General features: G+C 45.2%; 1 protein-coding gene across 2 annotated transcripts in view; it reads right to left on the bottom strand.

Annotated features, from left to right (window-relative positions):
- Positions 1 to 19,509, bottom strand: part of TRPC4AP (transient receptor potential cation channel subfamily C member 4 associated protein) — a 766,986-nt gene that overhangs the window by 163,733 nt on the left and 583,744 nt on the right. For both annotated transcript variants that reach the window (XM_078652243.1, XM_078652242.1), the window contains exon 15: positions 16,420 to 16,560. In XM_078652243.1, the coding sequence (XP_078508369.1) occupies positions 16,420 to 16,560 (141 nt within the window). The remainder of the gene's footprint in view (positions 1 to 16,419; positions 16,561 to 19,509) is intronic.

Below are 19,509 nucleotides of genomic sequence, written 5' to 3'. Positions count from 1 at the left end.
AGAAGGCCCAAATTCCTTCTTCACCGCGATCTTTTCTCTGACTAGATTCCCAATCTTTGGAATCCAGACAGGTCTTGCTGGGACAGGTGTTTTTTCTTCAGTGGTTGTTGGCTTTAGCTTTATGTTACTTATACTTCTTCTTGTTTCATTTCAGTCCTGTAAAACAGCCAAAACGATCTTTGATATCAAAGGATTTTTGTTTCACCACTGAAGTGTGACAATCTAGGTCCTGGATTATCATTCTAGTACCGAACAATAGTTTGTATGGAGTGATACCTCCTAGAGAATTTCTTGGCAGGTTATTAAGACTACGTTGGACACTTGTTAGATGTTTGACCCACCCATTACCCGAACCTAATACCCTTGCCGTTATAGATTGCTTTATGTCACGGTTTTTTCTCTCCACTACCGCATTTCCCTCGGGATGGAATGGACTAGAGTACCGCAATACAATGCCCATGCTGGTCATGGCCTCCTTGTAAGCTCGAGAGCTAAACGCAGGACCCTGGTCAGAATGTAGCATGCCAATTGCGTATGTGCCGATAAAGACTCGTAAATCTTTTATAACAGTTCTAGCGTCAGCCGAGTGCTGGGGGCCATATCTAAATGAATCTCGTCTTAATAATTATGGGATCGCATTTCTCCGTTTGGATTTCTGCATATAGATAGCCTAATGCTTTCTAATAAAGGTGTCCTGGCAATTGTCTGGTCCGGTTCACAACTGCGATCTCTATTGCAGTTTTGACAATCCATTGCAAAGTTGTAAATTTGCACACTTATCCCCGGCCACCAGTATTCCGATTGTAATTCTATTACAGATTTCAAGATCTCTTGGTGCCTCAGACCCATTCCCATGTGTGCTTCTTGAATCAAGTAAGCCCTCCGGTTCGTGTTTGGAATTACTCTGTCCCCCACTCCAGGGATTTGAGCAAAAGGAACGGAGTTTGCATCAATTATGTATGTATTACTGAGTGGATAGTTGAGCGGTAATGCTGCTAAGTCACCTTTTAATGAGGCTTTTACTGCCAGCATGGTTTCTCCATCTATGTGTTTTTTAGAACGCTTTTTTGTGGCTACGGAAGCCGGTTGAATCGCTGCCGCTGTGGCTCGGTTAGCCAATGAATTCCCTGCAACGTGAACGCCATCACGTTGATGACTCAGTGTATGTATCACGTGAGTCTTTCGTAGTTCTTTCTGTAAAAGAACTACTTGTTCCCATAGCTTTTTATGCTTTATTGTGGCACCTGTGTCATCCTTGTAACCGTTTTGAATCCAGGTCTGCATGCTCTTATTGTAAGACTGGACGCAGTAATGCGACTCGCTCACTATAAGTGTCGGGAATTCGCGATCGGCATTTTCAAGCGCCATCTTTAAAGATCTTATTTCAGCTCGCTGAGCTGTACAGTTTCGGAGTGATTAAGATTTTGTTATTATCGGTCTGAATTTACCTAAGCGCCAGCGACCCTTAATGATCGCGCGCGCTGCATTGTAACCTTGTTTTTCCACATCGTAGTGTTGTGCGAATCTGTCTGTGTAGATTACACAGTTGTATTGTTCTAGAGGCAGAATTTCGATGGGCAGAGGATATTCATGTTCGTATTCTATATTTTCTAGTTTTTTCATTTTTGGATCAAAAGCGTGTTTCACATCTTCTGCAGCAAGAGAATTTTCCCATTGTATCCATTTGGGATCTAATGCCACAGCATTTGGAATGCATGGTCTTGTCACTGCCTCAAGGGCTGATACTGCTGTTGAAACAGATATGCTCCTCCCTTGGACTTGGGCTCTTTCTTTTGCTACAGCAGTTTGAACCGCAGTTAGAATTTTTCAGTAGAACTGAATTTCATTTCAGCTTGTGTGTACACGTGTGATTTATAAGCTATTGGTACCGTTTCTCCCTCATTAGAGGTTAGGTAGGTGAATCCGCATCTTCCTGGGATGACTCGGATTACAAGGTTGCGTTCGTTTGCGCGTGTTTGCAGTTTTGTTTTAGTTAACATGTCTGTTTGTTATGATCTTAAAATTTCTGTGTGTTTCTGAGACCAATTAATTGATTTGCAATCAGGTTTTATTAATTTGTATAGAGGTTTAACCTTCTCTGCATAATTTAGAATGTATGTTCTTCCGAAATTCAGGAAACCTAGAATTGATTGTAAGTTCTTCAGCGTCTTTGGAGCTTGGAGTACTGCACACTTCTCTAAGAAGTTGTCTGCTAGGCTTTTGTCTTCATTTGATAATTCATATCCTAAAAACAGGACAGTTAGATGGGCAATTCATGACTTTTTAAAGTTGAATTTGTACCCTTCAGCTGCGAACCCAAGTATTATGGTGTTCACTCTTTTTAAGTGAGTCTCCAGGTCATCGTCTGTGAGATAGATGTCGTCGACATAAGATAATGCCTCATCATCATATATTTGTAGTAACTCTGTTACCCTTGCTGAGAATAATCCTGGGCTATTCTTGAATCCCTGTGGGAGTCGAGAAAATTGTTTTGCACCCCCATTGTTGAGAAAGCGGTCAAATACCTTCTTTCAGGTTCTATGTTTTGACAAAAGAAACCATTTGAGATATCTAATGTCGTTTTATATTTCTTGCGCATGATGTTATTCATTAGTGCTGCACTGTGTGAGTTTTGTACTGCAAATGTTTTGCAACACGAGTTTAGGTGTCTGTAGTCCAAAACTAGACGATATGAATCGTCTGGCTTGGAGACAGGAAACAAAGGATTGTTCATTTGTGAGGTGCATGTTTCAATCACCCCTGATATTCAAGTTGATCTAAGATCTCCCTGACTTGCTTTTTAGCTTCTTGCTTAACAGGATACTGCCTCTGTGCAGTAGGTTGATTTTTTTAACTGAATTTTATGGTGAGGAGAATCCTCATCCCATCCTACATGATTTTTATATAATGCAGGAGCTTGGGCTACTGCCCATTTTCTAGCAAATGTATATTTTTTATGAATTGGAATGTGATTTGAGAAGGCAGGCATAATCATTTCTTCGCCATGTCGGCACTCCCTGACAAACTCTGGTGGCCAGTCTTTTTCTGCAAGAAGGATATCATAGCCTTTCGAAAGGTTATCCCAAAAGAGACCCTTTATTTTCCTAGTCTTGTCCCCCTCTATACGTAATGTTATTTCGTATAATTTATGGGGTTTGCTAACTCTGGTGTCTGCAGTTTCCACCTGAATGTACTCATTCGTGTCCACTGTCTCCAGAAGATTCATCAGGATCTTGCGAGCTATGGTCACTTCTGTTGCGCTGTCTAGGCCCACTCTCCGTTTTTCAGTTGTGTCCGCAGAATCCTCGGCATGTTTTATTTTAATACTAGCTACCTTCTTTTTTGGAAATTGTAATTTTTTACTTTGATGAGCAGGTTCCTTGTCTTTGGACTTGACGTGCTCTTCTTTGTGTTCTGACCGTCCTCTACTTTCCGATTTCTGTGAGGAGGTCTGAAAAGATCGAGAGGGACGTGTATCAATATCTTGATATCTGTCAGGTTTTCTCAATTTATCCCGATCTCTAAGGTTGTATCTTTTTTCAGAGGGCTCCCTCTGGGGAGACTTGCCTTGTTGTTCTGGAGATCTATCTCTCCGTTGAGGAGACCTTCCTCTGGACCGAAATTGTTTTTCTCTGGGAGTGGTTAGTTTATTACCCTTCCACCTCTTTTTTGGAGTATTGAGATTATTCTTGATAAATGTTTTTTCAGGATTTTCAGTTAGTTGTGGTTTTAGTGGTTTCCCACCCAAACTATCTCTACCTAGTTCTTCATAGGATTTTTCTATGATTCTGGCAAGTTCAAAAGGTTGTTCTGCTATATCTGTTTCTTTCAATTTCTGGATATACCTTGTATCATCAATTGAACTAATTCTCTATAAGCCTTTGTTAATTCTTTTAGTTTAACTAAAAGTTCTTCGCTTAACATTTTTTCAATGTCGTGATGTGGTGTGTAGCTGGCTAGAACCGGCCATGTGGCTCCTGGTCTACCTAGTGGACCGAGCCTGGTGATGTGATTTTGATGTTTTAGGGCGCCATTAAACCAGAGCAGGTGCTCTTGGTATGTTAGTGGAATTTCAACGTCCTCGAAAGGAGCGTATTCCTCTGGAGATTCCTCTATTTTGTAACAGTGGAAATCTTGTGTCACAGCGTGTGCTGCTGGAAAATTTATCCATGAATAGAATACCTCTGTCTGCCGATATTCATGGGCCTCTACCACAAATATGACTGTACCACCTCTTGGTGATAGTCCATTTTCTATAAGTTTAAGAGTTCTAGTTCTTCTTACGTTTACCGGAATGATTATAACATTCGGATCTTCATTTTGTAGACTAGTGTCATCCGCTATAAGTTGAGCTGCTATTCTAGCTCTCTCCCTTTCATCCTCACTTTCCCCCATTTTACTGACAGAAAGTTTTGTTTGCAGAGCAAGTTTCAAGGAAACAAAGATAAGGTGCACAATATTTTGGAACACTGTATCCTTCAACGTTGACTAAACTAAAAACTAATACATAGGAATCTCTTCCTACTAAGTTCCGGCGGATATTAACCTTTCACCCACTCCAGACGTCTATTGGAGGTTTTACGGGAAAAAGGGGTCTGTGTGAAAAGCACGACTTAGTTACTCTAGTATCTTGCATTAGATTATCGCCTTACCAAACGCTGGGCGCCATGTAGTGTAGTTCCTATATTCCCAATAGGCTCTGCGCATTGGAATAACATAAACGATAGTTTAGACGTAGGACTGAGGTCATCTAGGTCTCTACTGAATATGTTAGTCTTAATTAGGTATGCCAGCTAGCTCAGAGGTCACTAGAAACTTTCTCGAATGAACAGGAAGGAGTTAACTTTCCTGATTAGACAAGAAGGGATTAGTTTCTGACAACCGCATACACATGACAACTTTGCTCCCCCCAGAATAAGGAGTATATCTCCAGAGTCGTGTGAAAACAATAGATAGCTATTTCACTCAGTCAATCGTGCATGCTTAGTTTCACCAGAGTGCAGAGAAATAGAGAGACGGGCGTTTTCAATAAAAGTTGTTATTTATTGAGCAGTCCTCTTTCTCATGCAAGAGAAGTGAATTGCCACAATTGCAATACTTGTCATAAAGTAAAGTGCGTACAGTAACAGGAGTATTATGAAATAATACTGTAAAAGCATTGATATGGTTTCTGAGCCATATGATACTTAAAATGGATAAAATATATACATACATAAAATCATTGACTAAAAATGGTCAACTGGTGTTTCTAAAATACGCCTACCCCGCTGTACCTGACCTCAGCCTAATACGTGGGAAGGAGTAAGTAAGTTAAGATAGTTTTGCCAAGAATCTGCATCAAGAATTCTCCAAGGATCTAATCAGCTCCGTACCTTCTTTATAGAATGAAGGAGGTCTTGTATCTCTCTCTCAGGACTCGATCTCCCAGCAACCCGCAAGGGTGATTGGAAACACTGGGGCTGGATTTCTCGGCAGGAGAAAAGACAGCGTCTCTCTCAGTGCGTCAATGGGAGGGTCGGCTTCCTTCGGCACTCGCATCAGCTGGGCGTCGGGCAAGTAGATAGCCGCTCTGCTCCAAACCACCGTGTGTTTTCTTAAGGCAAATGCTGGTATATTTATACCTGAAAGGTGCCGAGTTTGACATAAGGTTGGACATAAGACGTCACTTAGAACTAACAGTTCTTTCTGGACTCCAGGAGTTCTTGCACAAATCAAAACAAAAGCAGGGGGAAATTTCCGGGCTGCTGGAGGCTTGGTTTGTTTAGAGAACGCGTTGTACTTTCTAGGAGTCTATGGGAGTAGCCTTGCCGTGTATGGACTGCATTGGCTATGACTAAATATGGATATGATTCTTATGCCTTTATAAGGATATGATTTGTTATAACCACATAAGGGCATGAATCAGGAATATTTAATTAGGGTCCTAGATACATTCACAACACAATGTTCTGCTTCTTAGTGGTGTTGAATGGCGCTGGTGTTTTCAGGTAGGTGGCTGCACCGTATTTCGCACTCTTCAGCAGCCAATGAAAACTGTCACTATTCCGCTAGACTTTTGGTGCACTGGATGTCACTCGCGACTGTGCACGCTACAGCGGCTTTACCGGGCCTGGTTGTCACACATGATTCGCAGTAGTGAGATACGGTCCTCTCTCTTGCTGGTAAGCATTCTCGCACTTTCGTACCTGGCTGTCACTGGCTTTAGCATTTTGCTTGATATCAATGATGGCTCTGTGTTTTGATGTGGCGAAGTATCTCTTCTTTTGGCCTTACCAGTGGGTTTCTGGCAGACTTTCTGAATTTGCTCCTCTGTAGGGCCTTCGACTTCTTCGAAGGCCATATATGGGCTGTAGCAAGGCTTTGATTCCACACACGCCACCTTCAAACTGCTTTCAATTGAATGGGCGCACGCGGCAGACACAAAGAGTTTCCATAACACTGCAAACTTTCAGGGAGAGCAGTCTCATTTCTTCGGGGCACAGATCCCACACGTCGCCATCTGTAGTGTCCTCCCCAGCCCGGGATCATGCAAATGCATATGCTACAGAGGGAGCTTTGGATTGAACGTCTTTACTCCTCAGCACAAATCACACACTGTTCTCAAATTACTTCATAACCACTCCTTAACACCTCCCAGCCAGTTACGTACTTCCTCTGTTGAGTCCACCTGGACCCGCAAGGGTCCTAGCATACATCGTCTCAACTCTACAAGCGGCTTTCAGCAAAATGAGCAGCAGCACTAATCACATCAGTTGACTGATAACAACATACCCTCCTGAAGAACCTCTATGAAGTCTTGCCTCTTGTCAAGGATGTTTTTTTAGAAATCTCTGAAGGATCTCCTAGAAGAGTCCGGTCATAGCACCAAAGTAAGGCAGTAGCGGATGTTCTACAAAGCTTTCTTCTGACTTCATCAGTTATCTTACTTTCCTTCCCACAAGGCAATGTAGAGGTTGACAAAGTGAGATGATATTTTCTTTCTGTAACCCCTATAACCGAATCAAGCAGAAGATCGAGATGCAAGAAGAGAGGGTCCAGCTCAAGGGGCTTGTACTTCTTTTGCAGATATATTGCAGCAGATTTGGCTGAAGCTAGAAACTATTCTATCGCTGGTTCCAGAAGACCTAGAGCCAAAGGTAGCAAAGGACAAGCAGAGGAACAGTGGTGCAGTGTTTCGAAAAGGACTGAAGCTTTAATTTGGAACATTTATATGGATATGTGGAGTTTAGCTGCCCCTCTTCCCGAGACTTTGTTAAAGGTCGCAATGTCATCAATAGAAGAAACCCTGACCAGTGGAGAATCTAAAAGGGTCAGAGAGCACTGACAAACAGAGGATGAAGAAGAGTGGGTGAGATGAGGAGATCAGGACCATCTTGTTGATTTTGACCAACGTGTTGAGCTTGAACTGCGAAGAGACTTGTTGCTGGCTAGACAGTACTGTTGAGTAGAATGTTGACGCCTAGTCAGACTTCTAGAGAGCCTTCTTTACGTTTTATACCTGTGACTTTATCCCGGACTTATGTTTGGTGTCACCAGAGTATCAGTAGGAGGTTGAGGCATAGGAGGTTGAGGCATAGAAGGTGGAGGTAGCATCGGTGGAGATTGCGACTGTGTAGGAGTAGAGACAGCAGAGGAAAAGGAGACTTTGGATGCACTGAAGAGGCCACGTTCTGATGTGTGAGCTGAGTCAGAGTAAAGGGTTTCCGCTGGTGGTACTTCCCTAGATCACAAATACGTCCTGAAGTAACAGGAGTAAAGTGTGAATGTAACACTTCTCTTCAAATCAGCAGAAACATGGTAAAATCTGTTGGGTGATGAAGAGGTCCAGAAATCTTGTGTAGGCGAAATTGATTTTGACACCCTCTACGACTAAAAATACAATCTTCCAGGTCTCATTGATTAAGCCCGTAGTTGAAGGCATATGTATATTCGCCAAACTAGCACCTGTATTGGTAGAACGGTCTCTTAAATTTATAGTATATGCATATCTGGGATGCCAAGTGTATTTGAGGTTGGAAAACCTCAGACCGGAAAGTATATGGCCCAGAGGATCAGAGATAGGAATCCAGGAACATGTTCCATCAATGGGCAGACAGCTTCACCATTGATATCCTGCAAAGCCCAAACCAGCGAGGAGAGATTGGGGGGGGGGGGGGGGGGGGGGAGAGTAGGGTTAAGGTTTGAGGAAGAGTGGGCAGTACCGTCATGCCTGTGTCTCAATGGGCTTCATTTAGGGCTGAATTTGAAAGCAACACCCTGTCTATCACTCTTTGCTTGCAAGTGGGACTTCCTCTGGCTCAGTATACCTACAGCTCTTAGGAGTGAAATCACAAAAAAAATTGCAGTCTGTCTTAACAGCTCTCATTGGCTTGAGACTTGTGAAAAGGAAGATGAAGCAACAGAGCTGCTGATGACATTGTTTTACCCACATTATTGTAGCAATTCATTGTACTCTCCAGTGCAGATGTCCTCAAAATTGTCAGCTCCAGTTCCAGTGCCTACTTCACAGTTCTTTCAGTACCTCCTGGAAGATGAAGATCCCAGTAAGATTGGCGAGCCAGTTAGGCATTCAATTGGTTTTCTTCATGTATATTTCATAGTTTTACAATTGAAGACTGTGGTTGGGACTAATGTATCAGCTGAAGACTTTTACCAAGCGGTTCATGGTTATGAAATTTGGCTTGTGGCACTTCATTTAACACTCACCTAGTTCTGTGCTGACTGCCAGTTGCCTATACATTATAGAAATTTCATTTCATGTTTAGTACCTTCAAACTTTCTTCTGGTTTATGTTTATCTGAAATTCTGGGACTAATAAGGACATGGGTTTTAAAATCATTACACCAAGTAATGATTTTAAAGGTCAATGAACAAGTTACTTACCTTCGGTAACGCTTTTTCTGGTAGATACTATATCTGCCTGTGGATTCGTCACCTTGTGAATATCCCCCTTGCGCCAGCAACGTTCGGAAATTTTCTTCGTAGTACGCCGACGTGGGCGACGTCACAGGAGCACGGCATCGCGCGCGACTCCGTCTGACGTCACCGACCCCATATCAGGCCCACGCCGGCGTGATGACGTCAGTTCCGCCCTTTTTTCCGTGCCTTCGAGGCACACGGACGGACCAACGATAGCAAATATGCAAATATACAATGTACACAGTACATATAGAACTAAATCAATAGTATAAACCATATATACAGAAAGACCAGGTATAGCAGAGTGGACAACGGGGAGGCGGATGGGTCAGTGAGGAATCCACAGGCAGATATAGTATCTACCAGAAAAAGCGTTACCGAAGGTAAGTAACTTGTTCTTCTGATAGATACATCTGCCGTGTGGATTCCTCACCGTGTGAATAGATTCCCACAGCAGTCCCCACTCCCGGAGGAGGGTGCCCACTCTGCTACACCAGGAAGTCTTGGAGGACAGAGCGCGCGAAGTGGCCATCCCTCCTCACCTCGGTATCCAAGCAGTAGTGCTTCGCGAAAGTGTGGAGGGAGGCCCAAGTCGCGGCCTTGCAAATATCCTCAACAGGTACACCCCTAGACAAAGCAGAAGTTGCAGACTTTGCTCTGGTAGAATGTGCTCTAATACCCTCAGGAGGGTCCTTACCAGCAAGGGAGTAGCAGATCTTGATGCACAGGATTATCCACCTGGAAAGTGTGCGCTTGTGCACCGCTCTGCCCTTCTTGCAGCCAGCAAAACCAACAAACAGCTGGTCGTCCATCCGGAAGTCTTTAGTCCTGTCCAGATAGAACGACACCGCCCTCTTAGGGTCCAGGCGGTGCAGTCTCTCTTCCTCCTTAGACGGGTGAGGGGGAGGATAGAAGGTAGGAAGGGTAATGGACTGCCCAAGATGGAAAGGAGTCACCACCTTAGGCAGAAAAGCAGCCCTGGTCCTGAGAACCATCCTTTCAGCATGAATGGTCAGGAATGGGGGTTTGGAACTTAGAGCTTGAAGCTCGCTTACCCTCCTTGCCGAGGTGATTGCAACGAGGAAGATCGTTTTAAAAGAGAGAAGCCTCAATGGACACTTGTGCAAGGGTTCGAAGGGAGAACCCATTAAGAAGGTCAGCACAAGATTCAAATCCCAATGAGGAACAACAAAAGGAGTAGGAGGGAACATATTTATGAGACCCCTCAAGAATCTCAAAACCACCGGAGATTTAAAGAGAGATGGCTGATCCGGCAAACATAGAAACGCCGATAAGGCTGAAAGATACCCCTTGACCGTGGCCACAGCCAAACCTTGCTGCGCCAGATAAAGGGCAAATTGTAAAATATTAGACAAATGAGCCTTCAAAGGGTCAACATCTCTCCCTGCACCAAGAAACAAATTTTGACCACCTATAGGAGTAAATGGACTTAGTGGTGTCACGCCTGGCAGAGAGAATGACATCCACCACCTCGTGAGGGAGAGAAAAAGAACTCAAGTTGCCCCGTTCAATCTCCAGGCATGAAGGTGTAATGTCTGGAGGTGGGGGTGTAAAACCTGCCCCTCCATCTGAGAGAGGAGGTCTGCCCTGTGAGGGAGACGGAGCGGCGGGTGAGAGGAGAGGTGGAGAAGGTCTGAGTACCACACCCTTCTTGGCCAATCCGGGGCGACCAATATGACTTGGGCCCGGTCTTGACGAATCTTCCTCAGAACCCGAGGAATCAAGGGTATGGGAGGAAACGCTTAAAGGAGTTGATCTCCCCAACTCAACTGAAACGCGTCCCCCAATGCTCCTTGCATCGGATACTGGAGACTGCAGAATGAAAGGCAGTGAGCATTCTCGCGAGTGGCGAATAGATCCACCCGAGGAGTCCCCCACATCCGAAAGATGTCGTGAACAACCTCCGGGTGAAGCCTCCACTCGTGGTCGGCAGAGAACTGCCGACTGAGACTGTCTGCACGAACGTTCAGAACTCCGGCCAGAGGATTTGCCACCAGACAAATCTGACGGTCCTGAACCCAGGACCAGAGACGCAGAGCCTCTCTGCAGAGACACTGCGACCCTACTCCTCCCTGCTTGTTGATGTACCACATCGCAGTCGTGTTGTCCGTTAGGACTTGAACAGAACGACCGCGAAGGGAAGGGAGGAAGGCCTTGAGCGCCAAACGTATCGCCCTCAATTCCAGAAGGTTGATGTGAGACAACCTTTCTTCCGGAGACCAAAGACCTTTGACCTCCAGGTCTCCAAGATGAGCACCCCACCCGAGAGTGGATGCATCCGTTATCACTGTGGCCACTGATGGAGGCAGTTGAAAAGGCTTTCCTTGCGACAGATTGCCTTCCACGCCCCACCAAGACAGATCCGCTGCAGCTTCTCTGGAGATCTTCACTGACTCCCTGAGATCTCCGTTGTGCTGATACCACTGCCTGCGGAGGCACCACTGGAGTGCCCTCATGTGCCAGCGTGCATGACTGACCAACAGAATGCAAGAAGCCATCAGACCGAGCAGACGAAGGACCTTCAGGACCGGAACAACCGCTCCATTGTAGAATAAAGGAATCATCTCCTGAATGTCGTGAATCCTTTGAGGTGGAGGGAATGCACGACATACAGAAGTGTCCAGTACCGCACCTATGAACAGGTTGCGCTGGGAGGGCACCAGGTGAGACTTGGGTACGTTTATCGAAAAACCCAACCTGTGTAACAACTGAGTTGTCTCCTGCAGATGATGGAGCACCATCTCCGGCGACTCTGCTTTGATCAGCCAGTGGTCTAGATAAGGGAACACAGGAATCCCTGACCTTCTGAGATGCGCAGCCACCACTGCCATCACCTTGGTGAAAACTCGAGGCGCAGTAGTAAGTCCAAAGGGAAGAACCGCAAACTGGTAGTGCTGCGATCCCACCGTAAATCGGAGATACTTCCTGTGCGACTTCAGGATTGGGATGTGAAAATACGCATCCTGCAAGTCGATCGACACCATCCAGTCTTCTTCCATCAGCGCCAGAAGAACCTGAGCAAGGGTGAGCATTTTGAACTTCTCCTGTTTGAGATAGAGGTTCAAAATCCTGAGATCCAGGATCGGCCGAAGCCTGCCATCCTTCTTGGGAATCAAGAAATACCAGGAGTAGCATCCTTGACCCCTCTCCTGCTCTGGAACCACCTCTATTGCACCCTTTCGAAACAGTGCCAGGACTTCCTCCTGCAGGAGAAGCAGGTGGTCCTCCGAACAATAACCTTGGCAAGGAGGGTAATTGGGAGGGAACTCCTGAAAAGGAAGTGCATACCCATTCTCTACGAGATTGAGAACCCAAAGATCTGATGTAACCGATTCCCAATCTCGTAGAAAATGAGTAAGCCGACCCCCTACTGGCCCTACATGATCCAGAATGGTGGATCTAGGGCTGCTTTGGTGATGCGGGTGGGGGTTGGGTATTATTGGAGGAAGTGGAGGAAGAGGAGACTTGACGTCCACGTCCACGACCCCTCTGTCTACCTCTATAGGATCTATATAGAGGGTTTTGCTGCTGCTGCTGCTGTTGTTGTTGACCCTGCTTGAAGGGACGAAAAGAAGATTTTCCAAATCCTTTGAATTTTCTAGTCGTCGACCCTCTCATCTGCAGACCCAAAGATCTTGCGGTGGCACGGCTGTCCTTAAACCTTTCCAAGGCTACATCAGCCTTCTTACCAAAAAGGCCAGTTCCTTCAAAGGGTAAGTCCAGCAATGTAGACTGCACATCCGCAGAGAAATCTGAAGACTTTAACCATGCGGCTCTCCTGGTCGCAATGGATGAACCCATAATTCTAGCAACAGAATCCACAGTGTCCATGCCGCTCTGAATGACCATGCGGGCAGCAGCCTGAGTGTCAGAGACCACTTCATTAAAGTTCTTCTTATCCTCCTCAGGAAGTTTTGATGACAATTGCTTCACTGAGTCCATTAGAGCATGCACATATCTACCTAAAAGGCAAGTAGCATTTGATGACTTAAGAGCCATGCTCCCAGAAGAGAAAGTCTTCTTCGCAGACTGATCTAATTTCTTAGACTCTTTGTCAGCTGGCACCTGAGGGAAAGAGCCTGCAGCCCTATTAGAGCAAGCCGCCTGAATCACAAGACTTTCCGGAGATGGATGCGTAGAAAGAAATGCCGGGTCATCAGGAGCCACTCTATAGCGCCTTGCAATAACTCTTGAAACTGCAGGAGCAGATAATGGCCTCTTCCAAATCTCCTTTATTGGATCCGTCAAGGCATCAGTAAATGGCAGTGTAGGCTCAACAATTGAGGAAGGAGAATGCAAGACTTCAGTGAGGATGTTGGGCTTGTACTCCACTGTGGGCAACTTTAAATTAAGAAGGTCAGCAGCCTTCCTAATAACCACGTGATAGGGAGCCACGTCCCTAGACGGAGTATCAGAAGTCGAAGGCAGACCCCACTCGGGAGAGAGTTCCAGACCACTAGCATCCCGAAGCTCATCGAAATCATCATCATGATCAGGAAGCTCGCCCTCTTCCACATCAGAACTTTCATCATCCTTTTGCTCAAGAAGACGCTGAGCTCTTCGCCTCGACCACTCCAATCGAATCGAAGTCGACGGATCCGGTAACGACTCCGACGGAGCCGGTTCCGACGTCGATCGAGGAGCCGGAGCAGCAGGACGAGAGTCATGAACAGGTGTGGTACCTCGATCTCGACTGCGAGGTCGATCCGGAGTCGGGGAAGCCGCATGCGGAGTCGAAGACCTCGGTGGAGCCGTACCGAGCCATGGTGGAAGAGGCGCCGGCATGAAAGGCATAAATGGAGCCGGGGCGTACGACTGAGGAATACCCAGATTGTACGACAATGGACCCATGGGACCAACAGGCGCTCCAGTGGGGTACATTGCCCTAGAATACACTCCAAACATCGCATTTAGAAAATGCGAGGGATCCTGTCCAGGACCAGGAAAGGGAGGGTACGGACCTACCGGATGTTCCAATGGAGGCCGTCCCGACACATTCTCACTCTGACCTTCCGGGTCCACAGGATACTCCGCTGGAGCCGGTTCCAGAGGAATCACCTCTTCTCCTTCTTCATGCTCCGAGGATATCGGATCCGGATCCGGCTCCGGCTCCGGTGCTGGAGAACCTTCTTTTGATAAAGCAGGCGAAGGAGAGACAAAGTTTTTACGATGTTTGTGAGACCTTCTTTTCGAATCAGAGGATTCCTTCTCCGAATGATGTTTCGAACTGTACTTCCTCCTCTTATGCTTTCTCCTCGAGGAGCTCGAAGCGTGACCTGAAGCCGATTTAGATCTAGATCTAGATCTTTCTCTGGATTTTGACTTCGCTTTAGATCTCGACTCCTCTCCAGATCTCGAACCCGCTCTGGACCTCGACGCCGATCCCGACTTCGATCGAGACCTTTGCTTCGACTTCGATCTTCGTGACGTCGATCTCGAATAACGACCAGAATCCTGTTTTACTTTTGCCAAAAGTAATTTAGCTTCACGCTATCGAAGCGCCTTTGGATTCATCTTAAAACAGGAATTGCAGTTCTTGACGTCGTGACTCGAACCAAGACACCACAAACAATCCTTATGTGGGTCAGTGATGGACATCGTGCGGGCACAAGACCTACATGGCTTAAAGCCTGTTTTCCTCGACGACATCTTCGGAGAAGAATCAAGTCGTAAGAGAGAAACAGTGGCAATTAATTAACAGAAAGATACTAAGTATCGCAGAAGATCCCGAAAACCGTTAGCGTCGAAGACGCGGAAAAAAGGGAACTGACGTCATCACGCCGGCGTGGGCCTGATATGGGGTCGGTGACGTCAGACGGAGTCGCGCGCGATGCCGTGCTCCTGTGACGTCGCCCACGTCGGCGTACTACGAAGAAAATTTCCGAACGTTGCTGGCGCAAGGGGGATATTCACAAGGTGAGGAATCCACACGGCAGATGTATCTATCAGAAATTCTCTTTTTATTTAAATGCTTGACATAATGTATAAAGACAAAGGTAAGTTCAAACCTTCCACCAGAAGTGTATACTTTTATGGGTGAATGTTACACTATAACAGTTTGTTAACATTATTTCAGTAAGCTCTTTAACAGACCTGTTACCATTGCTTGCATTACATGTGCAACACAACTAATATCTATACAAGTACTGAATAACATGCTTGCAGAAAGGATAGAGATAAATCTCTTTAGCAAGTAAATAACCAGATAGGAAATTTCAAGGTTGACTGTGTAAATGTAGAATGATCCTGAAAATTAACAACTGTTGAATTACCTGATGATTTTTTTCACCTTAGTGATCCTGTATCCAATACATCACATCCAGCACAAAGCAGGAGACTAAACTGTTGCATACCAACAGGATGGAAAAAGCAGCACAAAAGGCATGTGCTCCCTTGGCCTCCACCATTTCCCTTTGCCCCACTAATGAGTGTTGCTCACATGATCCTTTAATGTAGCTATCGCAAGTGGGTGAGGGGTGTAGGATCAACAGTGTATCTGTCTGACCAATGACAACACTATAAAAGTTAGGACATACAGTCTTCAGGCAGCATAGATAAATATCCATTTTACTAGAGATAAGTTTAACCTAGCTGTGGCCAAACTATGTTTGAACCTGTTTTCACAAGGCAAACTGAATCTAGTGTACAAAACAGTACCAATTATTGAATATTCTGAGAGGGCTGCATAATTGCAGCAGTGGGCATCCATTATGGCAATACAAGATGCAGACAACTGAAAAATTCTTTTAAGACAATAGCCACTTCCTTCAAGGAAGATTTGAGCTGGTCCAGCCATAACCCGTGCATAAGAAGAAAATTAACTCTGCTGTTTTGTGAGACAAAGAAAATAGTCAGAGGTGGATCTACAGTCTCAGAACAGTCCTGAATGACCCTGATGGCCAATCATCTTAAAATACATACCCCCATCCACCTGGCTATTTCATGAAAAGCAATTTATTGTTTTATGCTAAGTTTGCAATATGTACCAATACAGTCATGTACAACAGTAAAATATTGCCAGTGCTCCGGATGTGAAAAATGAATATGCTACTACTGTATATTTGAATAGTTTATTTCTGCTTCTTCATAATGAAATGTTTTTATAGTGTGAATTATGTACTTTTATGGTGTAGTTGAAATACCGAATAAAGTAATCTTGAAAGAGAATATGCTACTAATTTATTAAAACTAAAGGTCAATTATAATAACTTCTTCACAAAGTAGCAAACAGCCCTCACGTTACCTTTTCATCAGTGTTGACAATGATCTTAAAACACATACCCCCATCCACCTGGCTATTTCATGAAAAGCGATTTATTGTTTTATGCTAAGTTTGCAATATGTACCAATACAATCATGTACAACGGTAACATATTGCCAGTGCTCCGGACGTGAAAATTGAATATGCTACTAATTTATTAAAAGTAAAGGTCAATTGTAATAACTTCTTCACAAAGTAGCAAACAGCCCTCACGTTACCTTTTCATCAGTGTTGACATATTTGTTAAATCTCTTGAAAGCATCAATGTTAAACTTCATTAACTCTCCCAAAAGGTCAAAGTAACTCTGGAGCACGTCTCTCGATTTGCATTCACTGTCCACAATGCAATACAGGATATGCTGCCATAGAGAAAAAAACATCTACTTTAGATAGCATGGTTTAGTAACATGGATGTTAAAAACTCACAAGCAAGTAGAGAAGAGGCATAATCAAAGAGTAGAAACAGAGGATACTCAACTTGGAAATTATATTCTTGTAAGTGGTTTTCATGAAGACATGAGAAATATCCAGGAAACAGAAACCAAACACTACAACAAGACATGCTGTCAAATCAGAGCTCTGGGCTGTGGTATTGGATCACAGGTCCTGCCTGTTTAAAAGCTGAAGGAATGTCTTCAGCTTTAAACGTAACAAACACATCGGGAAGGTCTAAATACCACATTACACCAGCCAAACAAGGTGCTCTGTCAAAGCCTACATTCATAAACGTGGTGGGCAACCATGCTTTGGAAAAACTGGGTAAACAGTGTAGAGAAAACTCCCAGAGAAAACCAATTGAAAAAACATCCTTTGATTTTGTTGGGGTGGGCATAACTGGAGGTGGTGGCAGGGGAGTGAAAAGTGACAATGAAAATGTTACTTAACCTGTAAGCATCTGTTGGGTCATGTAGTGCTGTAGATTCACATGTTATCCATATACCTACCATCTAGTGTTCGGCTCGGATGTGTGAAACTTGTTTTTCTCTGAAGAAGTCTTTCGAGTCACAAGGTATAGTGACCACCTATGATTGGATATGACCATGGGCATCAGCAGCATTGTTAGATTGTTTTTCCGCATGACAGGTGAAGAGGGAATGGAGAGTAGGGACAGAAAAGATGTCCATGCAATAAAATGGCAGGAGAGTGAAAAGGAAAGCATCTGTTTGTGGAATGGAGTGCTGATGATTCCGATGCTCTGAATACCCCTATCATCTAGTGTTGGGCTCGGATATGTGAAACTTGTTTTTCTTTTAGGAATTCTTGCGAGACACAAGGTATAGTGACTCAGCCGATGATTGGATATGGGCATCGGCTGCATTGTTAGAAGTTGCCCATGCAGTAAAGTGACAGGGGAGTGAAAAGGAATATGTTACCCTGTAAGCATCTGTTTGTAGTATGTAGTGCTGTAGATTCAGCTGCTCTGCATACATGTCCATGCAATAAAGTAAAGATAGGGAAACGGGCATCTGCTACAACTGTAGGCTTCCAGAGAGGTGGCTGGGTGCATGTGACTCCACAGCACTACACACCACAAACAGATGCTTACAGGGCAAGTACAATTTTTTGCTTATGGCAAGTGTAGTTGTAGAAACACATACTTCGCGTAGACTGTAAAGCAGTTTTCCTGTAAGAGGTGAGTTGCCGGAGGATGTTGCAGAGGCCTGGAAAAGAGTATAATAAACTACAGCTCAGCCAACATTGGATTGTTGCCATGCTAGGGCGTCCACACAGTAGTGGTTAGGGGAAAGGGTGGGGAATGGCTCACTTAGCTGCTTTGCAGATTTCAGCTATGGGGATAATACCTAAAAAGGCCATATAGGCTCCTTTCCTATGTGTAGAATGGGGCCTGAGAGGAACTGGCAAACACCGCTTGGCCTAACAGGTATGGATAGATTTGACCAACCACTGTGCTATCCCAGCTTTAGAGAAAGCCGGGCCCTTGTGTGGCTTGAAGAAGGAGACAAAGATGTTGCATTATACAAAATGGTCTGGTCCTGTCTATATAGTACGAGGGCTCTTTTAACATCAAAGATATTGAGAATCCTTTCAGCTAGTGTCTCTGGGGTTGGGGAGAACACTGGAAGTTTTATGGTTTGGTTAAGGTGGTAAGAAGAGACCGCCTTAGGGGGGAACTTCGTATTGGTGTGAAGGACCACCCTATCCCTATGAACTTGGAACAAAGTTTCTTCCAGGGTTAGTGCCTGAAGCTCACTGACAAGTCTGAGGGAGGTGATGGATACCAGGAAAGCTACCTTCCTGTAAAGGGACTGTAAGGAAAAAGAGTGTAGGGCCTGAATGGCCGGCCCAGAAGTCTGATAAGGACAACATGATTGTTCCACATCGGGCTGGTAGGACTTTAGGAGGGATGACTGTTGTCCCTCCATGAAGGCCTTAATGACAGCCAGTGCAACCAATCGAAACCTGATGGAAGTATATGCGAGACCGGAGGTCTGTAGATGTAGCAGACGATGTCTTGTAAGGTTGCAGCTAGAGGGACGATGTGCTTTGGGAGGCAGTATAGCAGGCTTTCGTGCATCCTGGAGGATGACCATGCACTCCGGAGGGAGGTTAAGATAACCAAACTCTAGGCCCTCAAGAGCCAAATCGCAAGATTGAGCAGTCTGGGGTCCAGATGCTGGACTGTGCAGTGGTTCTGCATGAGAAGGTCTGGTCAGCCTCTTGTGTGGAACTAAGGATAGGTCGAGGAGGGTGGTGAACTAGGGCTGCCAGGCCCAAGTGGGAGCCACATGAATAATGATCAGGGACATCTGCAGAAGCCTCCACACAAAGTACATAAGGAGCAGGAGAAGAGGAAAAGTACAGTCAAATATCTCCCACAAGTTGATTCATACAGCATTGCCCAAGCACGGTGTGTACCTGGAGGCGAAGCTTGGGCATTTCGCTCTTTCAGCAGTGGTAAAAAGATCTACATCAGTAAGCTCCCAACGGCAAACGTACAGGAGCAGGTCTTGCAGGTGGAGTTCCCACTCATGGACTTGTTGCAGCATAATGCTGAACAGTTCTGGTCAGACTGATTTGCATATGGCCATGTCTGAACTGGGGTGGCAGAGTGGGCTAAAGAACGGTGATGGGTTAAACCGAGATCTGTTGACTGGGTGTGAGTGTTTGATTGGTTCAGATGGTCCATCCATCACCACCCCCTTTAGTACCGCTTGGTTCGCCATAAGTTGGCAGGGTATGGTCAGACGTGAGTCCCTTGCTCACTTTGTCACTGGATTCAAGCAAGCCTGGCTGAAGACGGCTATAATGCCAGAAACCGGTCCTAGGAAGCTCGTTTCCGGTCAAGG

The sequence above is a fragment of the Lissotriton helveticus genome, chromosome 7, assembly GCF_964261635.1.
Source record: "Lissotriton helveticus chromosome 7, aLisHel1.1, whole genome shotgun sequence".
NCBI classification, from domain to species: domain Eukaryota; kingdom Metazoa; phylum Chordata; class Amphibia; order Caudata; family Salamandridae; genus Lissotriton; species Lissotriton helveticus.
This window is presented reverse-complemented; position numbering and strand designations above follow the sequence as displayed.